This window comes from Cylas formicarius, unplaced genomic scaffold (assembly GCF_029955315.1).
Source record: "Cylas formicarius isolate icCylForm1 unplaced genomic scaffold, icCylForm1.1 PGA_scaffold_5__7_contigs__length_24384050, whole genome shotgun sequence".
Classification (NCBI taxonomy): domain Eukaryota; kingdom Metazoa; phylum Arthropoda; class Insecta; order Coleoptera; family Brentidae; genus Cylas; species Cylas formicarius.
Window position 1 is genome coordinate 13,892,567 of NW_026844341.1, and position 15,828 is coordinate 13,908,394.

Genomic DNA, 15,828 nt, shown 5'->3' on the forward strand with positions numbered 1-15,828 from the left:
ATTTCGTTGAGTTTAATAGTTATTGTGTCGAATATTAACATATTTATATTGTGTATAATTATTCTTCTGGATTTGCTTTAATTATATATAACTACTGGGGCCCCCAGAATTATATCTATTGTGGCGCCTGTTATGGTCCATATATAATAGTATATTTGTAACTGGGTGGTTCTGTTTTAACTGTGGTTAATTAATAATCTAATTATGAAACTTTTATTTTAATTAGATAATCATGAACATATTTCATCATATTTTTTATATAATATAATTTGTCTTTCAAGGCGAAACGACTTATCAGCTAAAAGTCAGTACCGTGTCATGTCGACTTCTAAAATGGTACTTCTATAATCATGTTAGTTTTTTAGTAAAATACCGCAAACAAGCATTTAATTGGATTTTTGCAAGTTTATTTTATTTTTTGTCACTATTTTGTTTTTGGGTTTTACTTAATAAACTTTATCATTATTATCATTATCAAATCATGGCAGAATCGGTAACAAAAGGAATTCTGATTTATTTTTTTATGGTGGCGGAAAATAGATGCGACGCCGTCGCCGGTGATTAATGGGTATCGGGGCGAAACGACAACGATAACCAAGGCATCGGCCTAAACGAAACCAAAAAGACTCGTCCTACTGCAATACTGCGAGAGTATATCATATCAAACGCAATCGCGGTGACTCAGTGTACTACCAAAACTGCAATACTGCCGCGCAACCATCAATTGCTGCCTGCAATGCCTGTCCGGCTGAAGCTGCGAGTTGAACGGCGGCGGCGGCTGGGCCCCGCCCCCCGCGTAATACGATTGGTCCTCGGAATAGGAGGCCGTCGACAGGCACTTGTGCAATTTCCGGGTACCTTGGGAACGGCTGCGGCGGGGCGGATCGGGGCGGGTGCGGCCCGACGCGCTGGACGAGCTCGAGGATTGCGCCGGGACGCCGCCCGTCGACGACGTCGACGACGCTGCTGCGGACGCGGGGGCTGCGCAAGCGACGCCGTTCATCTGACGGCATAACACACACAGAACACACCACATGTGGCGGCAGAAAACACTGACTGGAAGCCGGGAAAATGGGGGCGAGGACAGGGGATTTGGGTCCATTTTTATGGGTTAGGTTCGCGAGAAATGTTTAGTCGATTTATTTGACCATCCTCGATACCCGGTTAACTAAATGGCGATCGTTCACGACGTGCTACGAGTGGTTCCGAAATAAAACCATATCAATATCGCGAAAATAATCAGTTACCGGATGTCATAATTTAGTTCTTTTTTTGTATTAGCATATTATTCATTCTAAAACATTTTTTTTCCAAATTGCTGTTATATGTATAAATTATTTGAAAATATTATTAGTTATAGTTAGTTATCGTTGATAATATTAGTTAAAAAGAAATTTATTCACGGAAAACAGATATTTTAAAAGTCTGAATAAACTATTCACAAATCTCCTCGATTGCTGTGTCGGTTGTTGATAAATCAAACTTGCTGGCGTTTCCTCAATCATCCTTTTGGCTTCCTCAGAACTTAACTGAAGCTGACTCGCATTCTACTCGGTGCCTGCTTATTTATTGTCTGCAGGAGGTGTCTCGGATGACCGATGCCCATTGATTTCTATGGATTCTCAGATTTTTCTTTGCTAGCATGAATTTTAGTTTGGTAGAATAACAATTGATGTCCGGCTTCATGATTATGTTCGGCAACTGCTGATCAGATTAATCCTAGTCTTAAGACTCTTGAATGAGCTTTTAAGCATAATCAATATTTTCTATTATGTCTTTCCAATGCATTCTTTGCCGCAAATACTGGTGCCTCAAATGGAATTTTCGGTTTGATGGATCGACGATGTTGAGACGATCTGATTTAAAAATTATATTTCTTAAGAATTTTTGATATGTGGTCAACAGTCTTTTGAATGTAAGGAAGGGCCACAGTAGCAAGTGTAGGGTTGCTCCTTTTTTAGAATTTTTGAAAAAAATCTTTCACTTGTCACATCCTAAAACTCCTCGTTTTAAGGACTCACAAGGATTACCCCTATTGTTAGCGCCATTGCCTCTCCAACCTTCAACATAGCAAAATATCTAGCTTCTAGCTCTTAAAACCCTCGACAGAAAACACTGATCGAACAATTAAAAACCATTACATTAAATCAAAACGATAGTCTGGTTGGTTTGGAGGCCCCCTGTTCGAGAATCTGAAATCAAACACCGACATGGCGACGTAATATGTCACGGGCGAGCCTGATATAAAACACGTATATGTGCCACAGCTTCCTTTTTTAGGGTATTTGGGTCAGAATTCCCTTTATTCAGCAATATTGCAATCATTCGTGAGTGACAATGTTCATGTCCCTCCTATAGCTCCGCCCCTTCTCAAACAATATATAAGCAGGAGCAGACTAGACTGCAAACTTAGTCTCAGTTAAGCTTTGCAGAAACCAATATGATCATTGGCGAAACGTCGGCAAGCAACCGACTCAGGAGAAATTCAGAAGTTTCGGTGACAAAAAAGTATAAATACATAAATAACGGAGAAAAATTATTTTTCAGCTCCGTCACTTTATAACGATGCGGTATGTAAACAATAATACTGCTGCAGAAAAATTATTAAATAAATTAATTAAATAAATAATTATATTTTCGACAAATTTTAAGCGCCTAACAAGTAATAACACCGTAATAAACCTATAAGCGATAGCAATTTTTGAGGGTTCGTGACTATTACTGCCAATTCATTGTATATTCATTGGCAAACAGCGCCCCCTAACCGACTTTCTGCTTTCAAGCCACCACATTATTAAACTTTATCCTCTCAAGTCCGTTTTGATTTCGAAATGAAAAACAATTCCCGTGGATAAAATGTGCAACTAAAAAGAACATTTTAGTTCGACGAGGATGGTAAAATAAATTCATCGAAACGTGCTACTGAGGTCATCGTTAATCAAGCGTTTATTCTTAAAAGTTATTGCGCCGGGGAATTTTTATACATTTCGATCGCATATCGCGTAGAATTGATTGCTCTTCTCGAAGCGTCAGAGGCGGACTGGCCGAAACTCCTCGGCTACAAACAAACGCACGTATATGTATATACCTATACAGCAAATCGGGAGGGCACAATGTACATGACGTAAGCGTATTTTACTTGGCGGTCTAACTTTATAGGTTATATTATACAAACAATTAATACCACATACGTCTATGGACACGGACAACGATATAGCCAATATGAGTGAATGGAGCATCCGACAAGTAAGAACTAATCTCTCGCGAGCTTACAGGGGAGATCGAAACCTTAGAGTTTTCATATTTTCTTTCTCAAATGTCTCGGAAATAAGGGACTTCAAACGGGATACAAGCATTACAGACTGTTCTGAAGAGTATTTAGAGTTAACTTTTTTGTTATTAGAGATACAAAGGTAAACAAAAAAAAAACAAAATGTATGGTTAGTAGCCAAGCTTTTTTCCTAGTGACATATAAAACAAAACACTATCAACTTTCTGACATATAAGCCTAGATCATATTTGGAACATCCTGTATATTATATATGTGTTTAATAGAATATCTTATTTCGATAACAATGATGTGAAACACTTTATATTTTAGCCACTCGTTTTTGACAAATCGTGTAAAATAGGAAATTTTTATATAATGTCAGAGTGCCGTGACTGACTGCAAATTAATGTAGAACACAAAAACACGCTAAAAATGACAAGACACAATAAACTAGACCACCATTTTCCTGAACACATTTCTTATACACTCCAATTGTATGATATCTTGCATTTAGTAACGTTTCCGGATTGTCTCTTAACTGATTGAATGCCTTTGAAACCCTTTGCCAAGGTTCCACGACATTGTTGCAAGGAGTTCTGTGCACGTGATTTTTTTATGTGCCCCCAAAAGAAAAAATCCATTAAAGTCAAGTCGGGGCTGTTGACTGGTCAATCCATGGTTCCGCCGTTCCTTGTCCAACCCGTGGGATATTCCATGCTAAGAAATTTTTTAACTTGCACAACCTTGTAAGGAGGTGCACCATAAATCTTCTATATATTATTCTATTTGGTCCTCTAAGAGTTGAACGTAATGATATCCAGTTAACTTTTCATCTATAAATATCGGACCCAAAATGTTCCCATCTATGACGTCACGCCATGCATTAATTCATTGGTACCCCTGGGTTTTTATTTAGTGTATTTGTCCAGGATTATTTAAAGACCAAAATCACGTATTTTGTTTATTACAACCCTTTCTTGTAGTGATCGAACTTTCATCAGTCCATAAAATGTTTTTCAAAAAATTATTATTCCCATTATGTCTATTTAAAAAACCTAAACAAAACTGAAGTTTGTCATTTATATTCTTTCAAAACTGAGTGGATTGATTCCCGGGAAATACCTCTCTCTTCATATACTCTAGTAATAGAAGAAACTGGATGTGCTTCATGGAATCCTAATAAGTTTGCCTTTTTTTCTTTTCTTATCTTTATTTAAAACATTATGATTCCGGCATACCTTTTTAGCACTTAATACGTTCCCTTTTTTTTTGTTTTTTTCTTTATTTTGATATCTCTAAAAACAAAAAAGCTACAGCCAATTAAAATGTTTATGATTTATTATGATTCCGGCATACCTTTTTAGCACTTAATACGTTCCTTTTTTTTTGTTTTTTTCTTTATTTTGATATCTCTAAAAACAAAAAAGCTACAGCCAATTAAAATGTTATCAAGATAAATTGAACGCAAGGTACAAGGCAATGTTTCACTAAAGGTTTTGTTTGCGTGGACGCAATAGTTTTCGGTGCTTCCGCCTATACTTCCCTAAATGTCTAGCTGATTAATGCAAGACAGCCACTAACGATCACGATTATACTACTTGGGAATAAGAGAGACAGAATCAGCTGTACTTGGCATTTATTAATTTAATTATTGCTACATACTCAGAGATGTATTCATGTATTTTCTAAGTAATACTAGAACAGTGTGTTTCTTAATCACATGTGAATATTTAAGTAGGTGAATTTACATGAAAAAATTATGATTATTAAATAAACTATTGTGCGAAAGATCTGTCCATTCAATAAAAATTAAAACAATGCCAAAAAATACCAATGTGAACACTTCATTTAGATCAGCCTGTATAAGACAAAAACATTAAATGTGTAAACTTTTTGATTCCAACTCTTCAATTGAGAAAATCTGCAATTGCAAATTGCAATGCTAACATAACTAATATTTTGAAACTCCTATAGGCGTATGTGCATGTAAAAGACTACTGTATCCAGAGTAAGAACCCAGAATGATATCCAGAAGTCTGATACATCTGTTACAAGTAGTCCTGTAAATGACCATTCGGTCGCTTCTATAAACGAGCTTAGTCGATACTTAGCGGACGTCTTCTAGGTGTCGCAACTATACTATAGGCGGACTTAACCTTACATTAAAACGCGAACGAAAGAAAACCGTATTTTATTCGTAAAAGCAAAATGTAAGGTTACACCGAGGGACTACTACACTATCCGTTTTGTCGTATTATCGTTACCGCTTTCTGACCCCGTCTCCGGGGGTTGCAGGCTGCTGCGCAACGAACTGAGCGAGAGCCACAAACATCCCTGGCAAAGTCAAAAATCACCCTTAGCCCGGTGCTGCAACCAAAGCACCGAAAAAACGAAAGTTCGTTTCTGGCATGGACAATGTTCTAAGCTAACACTTGTTCCGTGTCACCGGATCACATGTATAAAATGTTGATGTAAACGAAAACCATAAACCAGAAAAGCGAACCAAACAAACAAAGCGAGACAGAGAAACAACGCAAAGACTGAAAAAATAATAATAAATAACGGCGAATAGGTGTGTGTTTTCCAAATCTACGGCGATGTTTCCCTAGGAGGGCGCAATATTTACCTATGTGGTTTTTATGTTCGCTACAAAATACTAAACTGGCTAAAACGACATTCCAATCAAAAATAATCTAAAACAGATGATTGTAACTGTCATTGGTGCCTTCAAAAAATCGCTATACGTAAAATTCGCAGGCACATTTCTAAAAAAAACGAGAAATTTTCGGAGGATACGCATCAAAAAGCGACCGAAATCATTAACCACGATCGGCCCTGGTTGTTAGGTTTCGAACGTTTCAGAAAAGGTGGGACATACCCCACATTCATCAAAATAAAACGGAACGTAAATTTTTGTCACTAACACTGCTATGATATCTTTCCGCCCTACTGCTGTCAAATAGTTGAACAGGCTCGATAAAAGGGTTGGTGTGGATACTTATTGACTATATTGATAAGAGACGATAAGACGAGTTAACTATTTAGCACTTGGTAATCACAATAAAAAGTAACAAATAAGAAGTAACGTTTCCTAGAGAGCTACACATAACATTTTGTAAATACGTTAGGAGCAATTTTAATATAACAACAGCTTGTCCCAGCAGGTGGTCTTGATCGTTCAAATTACACCTTTTTATGAAAACGCATTTAAATATGTTGATAATTGCATAAATCAAAATTAAATTTACCCTTTTAATGCTTTGCGCAGGAATCTTATCTCATTGAGACAAAGATCCAGAAACGTCAAAGAATAAAACCAGCTTTTCTCACGAATAACCTATATGATTAGAAAAATTAACCTGTGGATCTAATACATTTCTCAAATACTAAACTTCCGAAACAAAATTAATTATAACGTTAATTTAACATTAATCCAGACTCAGAATATTTCCTAGAATTTTTTTTATCTCCTATGAGCATACATTTAGCTTTCACTGAATATAATAATTTTAACTTTTTTGACAAGTCCAATAATTAAATGATGATCTGCGGAGTGTTTCGCGGATGATGGTACCTTATGGGCGTTTCGATTCTGCAATCCAAAATATAAAATAAAAATGTTATCTGTCAAACTTTTTTTTTGAATTGAATGTAGATGTTAGGGTCTTTTGTCACAAATTTTGAAATATCGCGGATTTTAGATAATATTGGACGCCACGAAGTCAATAACTATAGTTTCAAAAATCATATTTGCCATGAAAACAAATTTAGTTATTTTTTCAAATATAGCAAAAGAGTTTGTTTGTATTCTTTTCTATTGTGCAATATTGCTAATTATTGCATTTTCAGTTAAATATTTTTTCATTTATTAACAACATATGACTCAGCTACTACTTATATCAAAAAACGTCTACTAAAACATTGTCCTTAGTATTCTAAATCAAAAACATTTTCAAAAACAATAAAATTAAATCACGACAAAATCAAAAATCCGGAGGCCACAAATTTATGTCCGACAAACAGGTAAACCATTTAAGAAATGCATCGACGAACATAAAAGAGCCTATATTTAATATTCGAATCTATGTCTATATATCTTAATATCCCGTTAAATTTATAACCCTTTGATGCCGAAGCAGCTGTCATATACCAATAAATAACCGGAAATCTGAACATTTTGTGTTCTAATTTAATCGCGTTGAATAGATTTTCATCAAGTAAAAATCACCTCAGTTCAATTCTCAATTGTTTTATATTCCCCTTTTTTCCTACACATGCAGAAATTCTGATATATTTTCCACAAATTCTGGCTTATTCCTCAAAAAGATGTCTGAGTAAACCAAAATGTGTATTTTATTTTTAGAGGGCTTTCAGCGCTTTCGTAGTTAACCACCATTAACTTAGTGGTATTTTTAATTTCCTTTCGAAAAAAGTGAACGGCTGCTAAAGTTAAAAATGAAAAACGTTATTCGCGTCCAGAGTATCTGACAGTGCTTGAATCGCGTTCGAAACCTACTCAACCACACGCCGATCCAACTTCAAAATTAGTAAAAAAAATACCCCGAACACCACAGGGTCCCAACGACCCAAATTTAAGACTTACTGAAACGCCTCATCAGATTGCCGGTGAACGAGGGCTGCGGACTGATCATCTGATCCTCCTTGTCGCGCAGGTCTACGCAGTTCTGAGCCTCACCCTTCGGAAATTTCGTGTTAGGCACTAGGAGACCTCTCTGGTCTTTGGCCGGTTTCTTTTTAATCCCCCGCGGGGGTTTGATGGGCGCTTCCTCATCCGGCAACTCTAAATTATCCGGACGTATCGCGAAGCTCATTTTTCTATCGAAAAACGTCTCGACCGGTTCGTCGATATCCGGCGACAACTGAGCCTGATAATCGTGATAATACCGTTCGTTTGCGAGCTTCACGCTCGTCTGATCTATGACGGTATTCTCCTCGGAATCGGGAGAGGAAAAGTTCTCCTCCTCCAGATTGTCGATGACCTCTTGGCCGGGTAACACGCCCGAATAAAACACGCTGTGGCGTTTCTCCTTGAGCGGGTTTTTTAACTTGATGTCGACTTTGCTCAATTGCCGTTTGAGGCCCTTCCATGTAGAAGATTTGCGTCTCATCGCCGTCGCCACAGGAATCGGTATGGATTCCCGACTATCCTCTTCGAACGCTTCCTGCGCCTGTTCGATTGGGGTGGGGCAAGGGGCAAAATGAAATGGCGACTCGGGCGAGCGTCCCATCTAGTAAGCATGCGAGTTAGGGTTACCTAGAGTCGTGTGGCAGAACGAAATATCTCGGCGACAAACGCAAGTGTGACCTTACCATAAGAGATTAATTAAGATTCCGAAGTCGATATCTCCAAATATCAGTTTTAAAACAAGACACGTATTTTTGAAAAATAAAAAAACAACTTACATAAATTGGAAACATATCAACTCAAACGCGAGTTATGAGCCTACATTTAGCTTGCTCATCGTAATAAGACTATCCGTTTGTGTCTCTAAAAGTAACTATTCAGCATCTTATGACGTTACACGTTATTGTTCGTATTGTGTGTATTTTGCTTTTGTCGTAGAGAACTTGCTTCTTGTATCGAAGTGTTCGCGTTTTTTACAACAATAAATTACTTTAATCAAGTTAAAGTTTTTTAAAAAACTGCTTCTTTGGTAAACAAGCTTAACTCGACAACTGATACAAATTGAGATCTGTAAAAGACGAAATAAGAAATATCGCAAAAAATTTTTCTTTTGTTTGGATAATCAATCCTTACCAAAACTCAATTTCAAGCATTCCGAAAACTCGTTTTCGTTAGAATATTTGTAATACTAGAGTATTGTCACGTCAAAAACTGCCTATTAAAGTCAAACCGATATAGTCACAATCTGTTACGTTTTAGTGGATTTGAATCGATCGCACTATATTTTATTTATAATTTAACAACACCATTTTGGATTTCAAAAGAATTGTATCAGTGGTCCAACAGTAATCCTTGGATTGAGTTCGACAAATATGGATATAAAGTGTGCTATTTGGGTACTACCAAATATATTGAGAAATATTTCAGGTAGGTAATGAACACATATACTCCTAATGAATACTTCATTCAGTTCAACTCAAAATATACATTAAGGAACAAAGAAACTTCCACAAGCTACGGTAATACTATTTACAAATCTTCTGGATTATGCCAAAAGAAGAAACAGCTAATTCAACCTAATTCAATCTAGACAACTGACTATCAAGAAAAAATTCAAGATAAGCTCACAAACGGATCCCATAGTTAAAAAGTATCCTACGTCATCTATGCAACGCAATCCTTGTGAAAATCTGTCATCATTTCAGGGACCCGACCGCCTATCGTTAGCCCCTTTGGTCCCTCGACATAATCTCTAGTAAAATATCTGGCTTCTATATTAAAACCAATACACCTGCAGGGTATGCTGTAAACACCTGCCGTCTCGAGATGATTTTATCTTTTACCGATGTTGGGAGACTTTAGGATATAGAAAGAATATCTTATATTTTTTCAGAAATTTTGTTATTTCAACGGCGATTAAAGCGTGTTCGCTTGCTAAATCCCCTGGATTTCTCACTATGAAACCCAGCATTATTAGCGCATCTCCACATGCTCAATGTGGTTTCCAGTTTCAGTTTTGTGTCCAATGTTACATCCAAGTCTTTCAAGTGCCTACTCTTACTGATCTAATACTTTCTGTCAGGTGGTAATTAAAAGTTATATTTGAAAACAACATAGAATATATATGGAGGAGTGAGTTATTGGAAGCACACCAAGAAGCTCCCAAATCATTTAGCAGAGATTCACGGAGATACACATTATATTTCGTTTAAGTGTTACGAATTTTGTGACAAACGGGGGGTCATTTACGGAGTTGCTTTGTGCAAGTGATTTTTATGGTGTATTTTTTAATTGACCATCTGATATCCTCATAAGGGAAATTGTTTGATAGAAGAACTGAGTTGAAATGTGTTATAATTCTTGCTTTATGATTCAGGCTGGGGCTCTGAACCCTAAGGAACTGAGAGCGGATTATTTTTGACGGGCTTTTTATAAACAAACCCAAGGTTAATGGTTTTTGATTAATAAAAATGTCTAGAAAGGAAAAAGTGTTGTTATCTTCTAATTCGATTGCGAGCTTGACATTTGTGTGTACAAGAGTCTACACAGTGCAGCAATATCTAGATATCTGTTCAACAGTTTCGGTTTTATATGGAATTTATCAATGGTTAGTTCTGGTTAGGTTAGGTAAATTTATCCGCTACCTGTGAAGTATGTTTCAGATAGACATTTTTCGATTAAAATGCGGTCTGCATGGAGGTTTTCAGTTTGAAAGATGCTTAGTTTTTCAGGAAAACTAACTAGTTGTCTGAATCTAACTTAATACCTTTTAGTTTCTATACAAGAGGAAAATAATTAAGTACAAAGTTGGAACTCTGTTCTGTGAAAGAAAAAAATCTGGCATCAACTTCAAATAATTTCCATATTAGAGATATTGAGCGTTACACTACAAAATGTTTTTCACAATAACCTGAAAATTAGTCCGAAAGGAACTACACATTTACCACTGCAGTCCTTTCTTACATTGAAAATATAACTGTTCTTAAGTTCTAAAGAAATGGAATGTCGAAATCAGATTTACCACTTCATCCATCAAAGATAAACTTCCCTTTGGGACACCAGAAGTGTACAGCATTCCATCGATATGTGACATTGGAGAAACAGGCCGTAGAATAGCATTAAGACGACGACAATCATTATTTAAATACAACCAAACAGTTTTTACTTTTCACTAATATAGGAATCAGCCATTTGAGAAAAGATTTGTAAATAACATTATCCTAGCCTGTCACTTTATATATTTGGATTTAGTTAGAAAATTTAAGTAAGATAAGTCTCAATTTAATCAAAACAATCGCAAAGCCAGTACCGGAATTACCATTAATCATGGACCTGAGGCTTAAAAGAGTCAGTCTACTTTAAAACACGTTGCTTGCTAAATTTTCAGGTCTGTAATGTCATTGGACTGAAGCAAGCATTTGAATGATCAGATCAGATAACAACAGAATTTGAATTGCTCTGCCAAGACTCTCTTTACGTCCGACGCTTATAGATATTTTGTTCTGCTGTCAAAAATTACCTCCAAAATCGGAACTACGGGGAACGTGGTGCAGCAAATAATGATTAACCAGCAAAAATAGGAAAAAAACCGCACAAGACATTATTTCGCAGTTGTAAATTACGTTCGTCCGCATAAAGCCGCCGCCTGGGGCGAAACACGACTTGCCTAAGTAACGCGAAGACAAAAAAATGCCGCTAAAGTTGAAACGAAAGTTCGTTTACTTGGCAATGCGCGTACGTTGCGGAAAGTGAAACCGGACCGCTTTAAGATTGAGGAGACGGAATACGTTCTTAAAATTCTTTGTCCTTTGCCGTTATACGGGGTGTCCAGAAATTAGTGGCCCAAACTATGATAGCATATTCTACTCTTCCTAGACTTCTATAAAGAATGGACCTGTAAATCCCTTTTTATTAATGTTTTCGAAACAGGTTGAGAGAAAATTTGGGAATTTCAGCGTTTTGGTAATTTTGGTGTGCTGAATCTGATTCTAAAATTATAAACGTCAAATTGTGGTTCGATTTCCAAGGTTGTAGAAAAATCCATTTACAAAATACTGTTGAATATTATTGAAAAGGCAATATACTTACAACCCATCGGTACGGTTTTAAACTTAAAAAATGTTGACATTCTTTTGAAAAAGCAAAACGAGTACGGGGTAAGAGGAATAGGGAATAATCTTTTACAATGGTGTTTAATTTAGAAAAGATTTCGTTAGCACATCAAGCAACAAGAAAACTTATACCTCAAATGAGATCTCAACATACCAAGGCGTACCGCAGGGGTATGTGCATAGCCCCCGCTCTTGCTGCTTTATGTAATCGCTTTTTCAGATGGTAACGTGGTGAGACCAGCCTAACTTAAGGCTTGAATTTAGAAAAAACGGTACTATTAACTTTTCATAAATTAAAATGTAATGAATCCTTATATATTATATAACCCAGGGGCCAATACCGACTGCTGAAAGAGTAAACTAGATCGAACGCTAAACTGAGAAAATGCGACTAAATGACTGGAATCAAAATTAAATGGAGGTTGAGAGATAGACTATCGCGTGAAGTTTAATATAATGCAATTGTGCAGTCCTCAAAACGTTACGCAATACATTTCTGGGGATTCTCCTCTTTAGCAAATCTGGAATTCGTAGTTCAAAGGTGCAATATGGGATGTATTAATAACTTTCATGCTTACCATATTTTTTTCTAAGATGTAATTAGAGCCCTTTCTATGTATTATCTGTTTTGGTTACACTTAGTTAAAAAATCCATAATAATTATTTCAAAAAACTATGGCCTGTATGTCAATATGCACATAAATATTAGAAATAGAAAAAACCTGCGGATTTTAGCTTATAACTCTGCTTTCTTTAAAAAGTGCCCTACTAGCAGTCCATAAAAGCTTACGGAATTCTACCTACTAGCATTCGGAACATAAATGACTGTAATAAATTTTTAAAAGATGGTCACATATTTGAAACTCAAATGGTTTAGTTTTAATTTCGATTTTTCATCTAACTGTATTTATTTCTATCTGGATGTACATCTGCATTTATATTTAAATCTTAATTATTATTTTTATATCTAAATTCTATACATTATAATATTAATGAATTAACTAAATAGGGATTAAATATTTCGATGTTATCTGTGTGATTGTGTATCATCTTTTTAGACAATGAAGGAAAAGAAATAAAATAAATAAAAGAAAAATTACTGATTTAAATAAGTTTTCAAATACATTTTCATTCATTTATTTTCATTTCATTTAATTTCCAGCAATATCAATTCGCCTCACTAACTCTTCTGGACTATGTACTGGGTGATCTAATATTTTTTCTTCAGATTATAGAAAAAAATGTTTAATAGACAAGTTGTAAGGTATAACTAAAAGTTTTCTTCAGTATTATATTTAGGTATACAGGGGGATAAAAAACTGTAGATATAAACTTTTTTTCTTTTGGTGGATCCTATCTCCTTACATGAGAGAGCCCTTTAAATGCTGACTTCAAAAATATTTTATTATGCAAATTTTTGATATTTAACAGAAAATGCCAAAATCTAAACTCTCACTAAAGCAAAATATTATACATATTCTAAGCCTAAGCAGAGTATTACATAAAAACAGAATGTTTCCAACAAAATAAAAAAAAATCAAAGTGGTTCCTTAATTTAATTTAATTAATTTAATTCTTTTCATTTTAATGTAATTCTTCATAATCACATTCTCAACAATTTTTGCAAATTCATTAATAACACTAATAGGACAATAATTATCACTTGAAAGTTAGTTATTCCAACAAAACCTTGAATTGAAATTACTCCAGAAATGTGAGTTGTGGGTATGAAAAAATCTATTTGTTACCTCGTCAGAACATAAAATTTTCGCAGAATCCTTTCTTCTTCGTAAGAATTCTTTGGTAGTAATTTATAAAAAAATGTCGATATGAAGAGACTGAAACTTCCTATCGTTATCAATCAAGTGCACCTTATGCTCGTGAATTTTGGATGAATAAATAATGTAAATGTAAAACAGTGTATTTTTAAAATCAATTTTCCACGATATCAATGAAGTGCATTTTTTCCCGCAACAGAACACATTTTTTCCGATTTTATAAGAAAAAAGTCTAAAGTAAACCTATAAAAAATTTATTGCAACTTATACCCCTCAAAAATTACGCCCCTGGAAAAATTTGACATGAACCTGATTCTACAAAATTAGTAAAAAGCAAAAATTTCCAAACCTGTTTCGGAAATATTAATAAAAAACATAATCAGGTCCATTGCTTGTAGTGCCTGTGGCTCCGTTTGTTTCGGCATATGTTTGTATAGAACAGTGGACGTAGAATATGAAGGTTATAGTTCGACAGACTAATTTTGGAACATTCTGTATATGAGCGCATAGCACTTGTTAATCTCACTGCCGAGCACTGAATAGCGCATATGTGCATTTGAATAGTGATTGGGGACTTTTTACACCTCCTAACATTTCGTATGACGTTAACATTAAGTTAAAATAGCAGCTTAACTTTATTTTTCGTTATTTTATGAAAAATTAATATCATTTCAAGAAAAACACAGAGAACTCGTTAAATCTTGTTTTTTTTTAAGACAATTTAATTTTGAGTCGAAAATGGCTTTTTATTCGACATCTCTCGTTTAAGCACTTCTCACTGCTATAAATCTGTTGATTGATAGAATAAAGAAGTTGAATTTAAATGATCCTCTAGGGATCTTATAGGAAAAGTTTTCTATCGAAATTACGTCTTCCACATTGAATTTAAGAAAAATATTATTCTATCATTTCGATTATTTGGCAAAATGTTTGTCCTGCATTTTAGAATAAAAAAAGAAACTAGTAGCACTTAGAAGGTGAGCGTTCTATTAGTCTGAAATATTTTCAAAATTTTACTTATCAGTATGCTTTAAACTTAATTAAAGGCAAACTCATTTCGCAGTATTTAGCTTTTGACCTTTATTTAAGTTTTTTTTTATTTTAAGTTAGGGAAAATGTTGTTTCTAATCCAATGCCGAAAAATGAGGCGCAAAAAGTCACAATACGCAATTTCTTAACGTTGCTAAACAAATCTTGTCCTTTTCATTCCATATACATTAATTACAAATATTACCTTTGAATTCTCCGATTGCTGTAGCTTCACATGTGAGTTTCTGTACAATACGGACTAAAGCGCAGACAAAGGATTTACCATTCACGAAAAAACCTTTAAGCCAACTTCTGCAGAGGTTTTTTTTTTAAACAAAACATTGCAAAAAAAGATATTTGACGGCGAACGAATTGATTTTGTACATTATGGCATTTTAAATATAATAACGTTTTTGATTAAAAAAATTCAAACCTGAAAATGATTTGATGAATTGTTCTTTAAACACATTCCTTAAAATCGAATAGGTTATTTGGCAAATTAATTTTATAACCTCATTCAGTCTCTTCGGTGACGTCATAACACAGTAAATAAACCCCAAACGTCAATCGAAGGGTTGGTATTTATCTGTTTATTTTATTCCTTACTTACAAATAATCACGAGGATAAAACAGAATACAACTGCCTCGGTTAGTCGCAAACTCAAAACCCCAACCCCAACGACCGCCACTAAAATCTTTATCCGCAGCTCACCTGGTCAATACTGGGACTCCTCGGTTGCCGGTCAAAGTCCTGCGGGATGCACTCGGTCGCCACCTGGTTCTTTTTGGGACTCCTCGGTACCCTCGAGTACGGATCCTGGGCGCCGTACAGGTCCGGACTACCCACGTTCAGCAGGCAAACCCGCTGTTCAATGTCCACGATCACCAAGCCCGCCTCGTTACCGTACGCCATCCTTGAAAACCATCAAGCGTTGTGCAAACGTTCGCGGGCCGCGTTTAAAAGTAGTGTTTTAAGGATAGATATCGGATATA

At 35.5% G+C, this 15,828-nt stretch overlaps 1 protein-coding gene across 1 annotated transcript in view; it reads right to left on the reverse strand.

The window, feature by feature from the left end:
* The window catches only part of LOC132701730 (syntaxin-binding protein 5), a 315,174-nt gene that overhangs the window by 38,762 nt on the left and 260,584 nt on the right, over positions 1–15,828 (reverse strand). Inside the window, 2 exon segments of the mRNA XM_060669880.1 lie at positions 7,875–8,520; positions 15,548–15,749. Coding sequence (XP_060525863.1) covers positions 7,875–8,520; positions 15,548–15,749 — 848 coding nt within the window.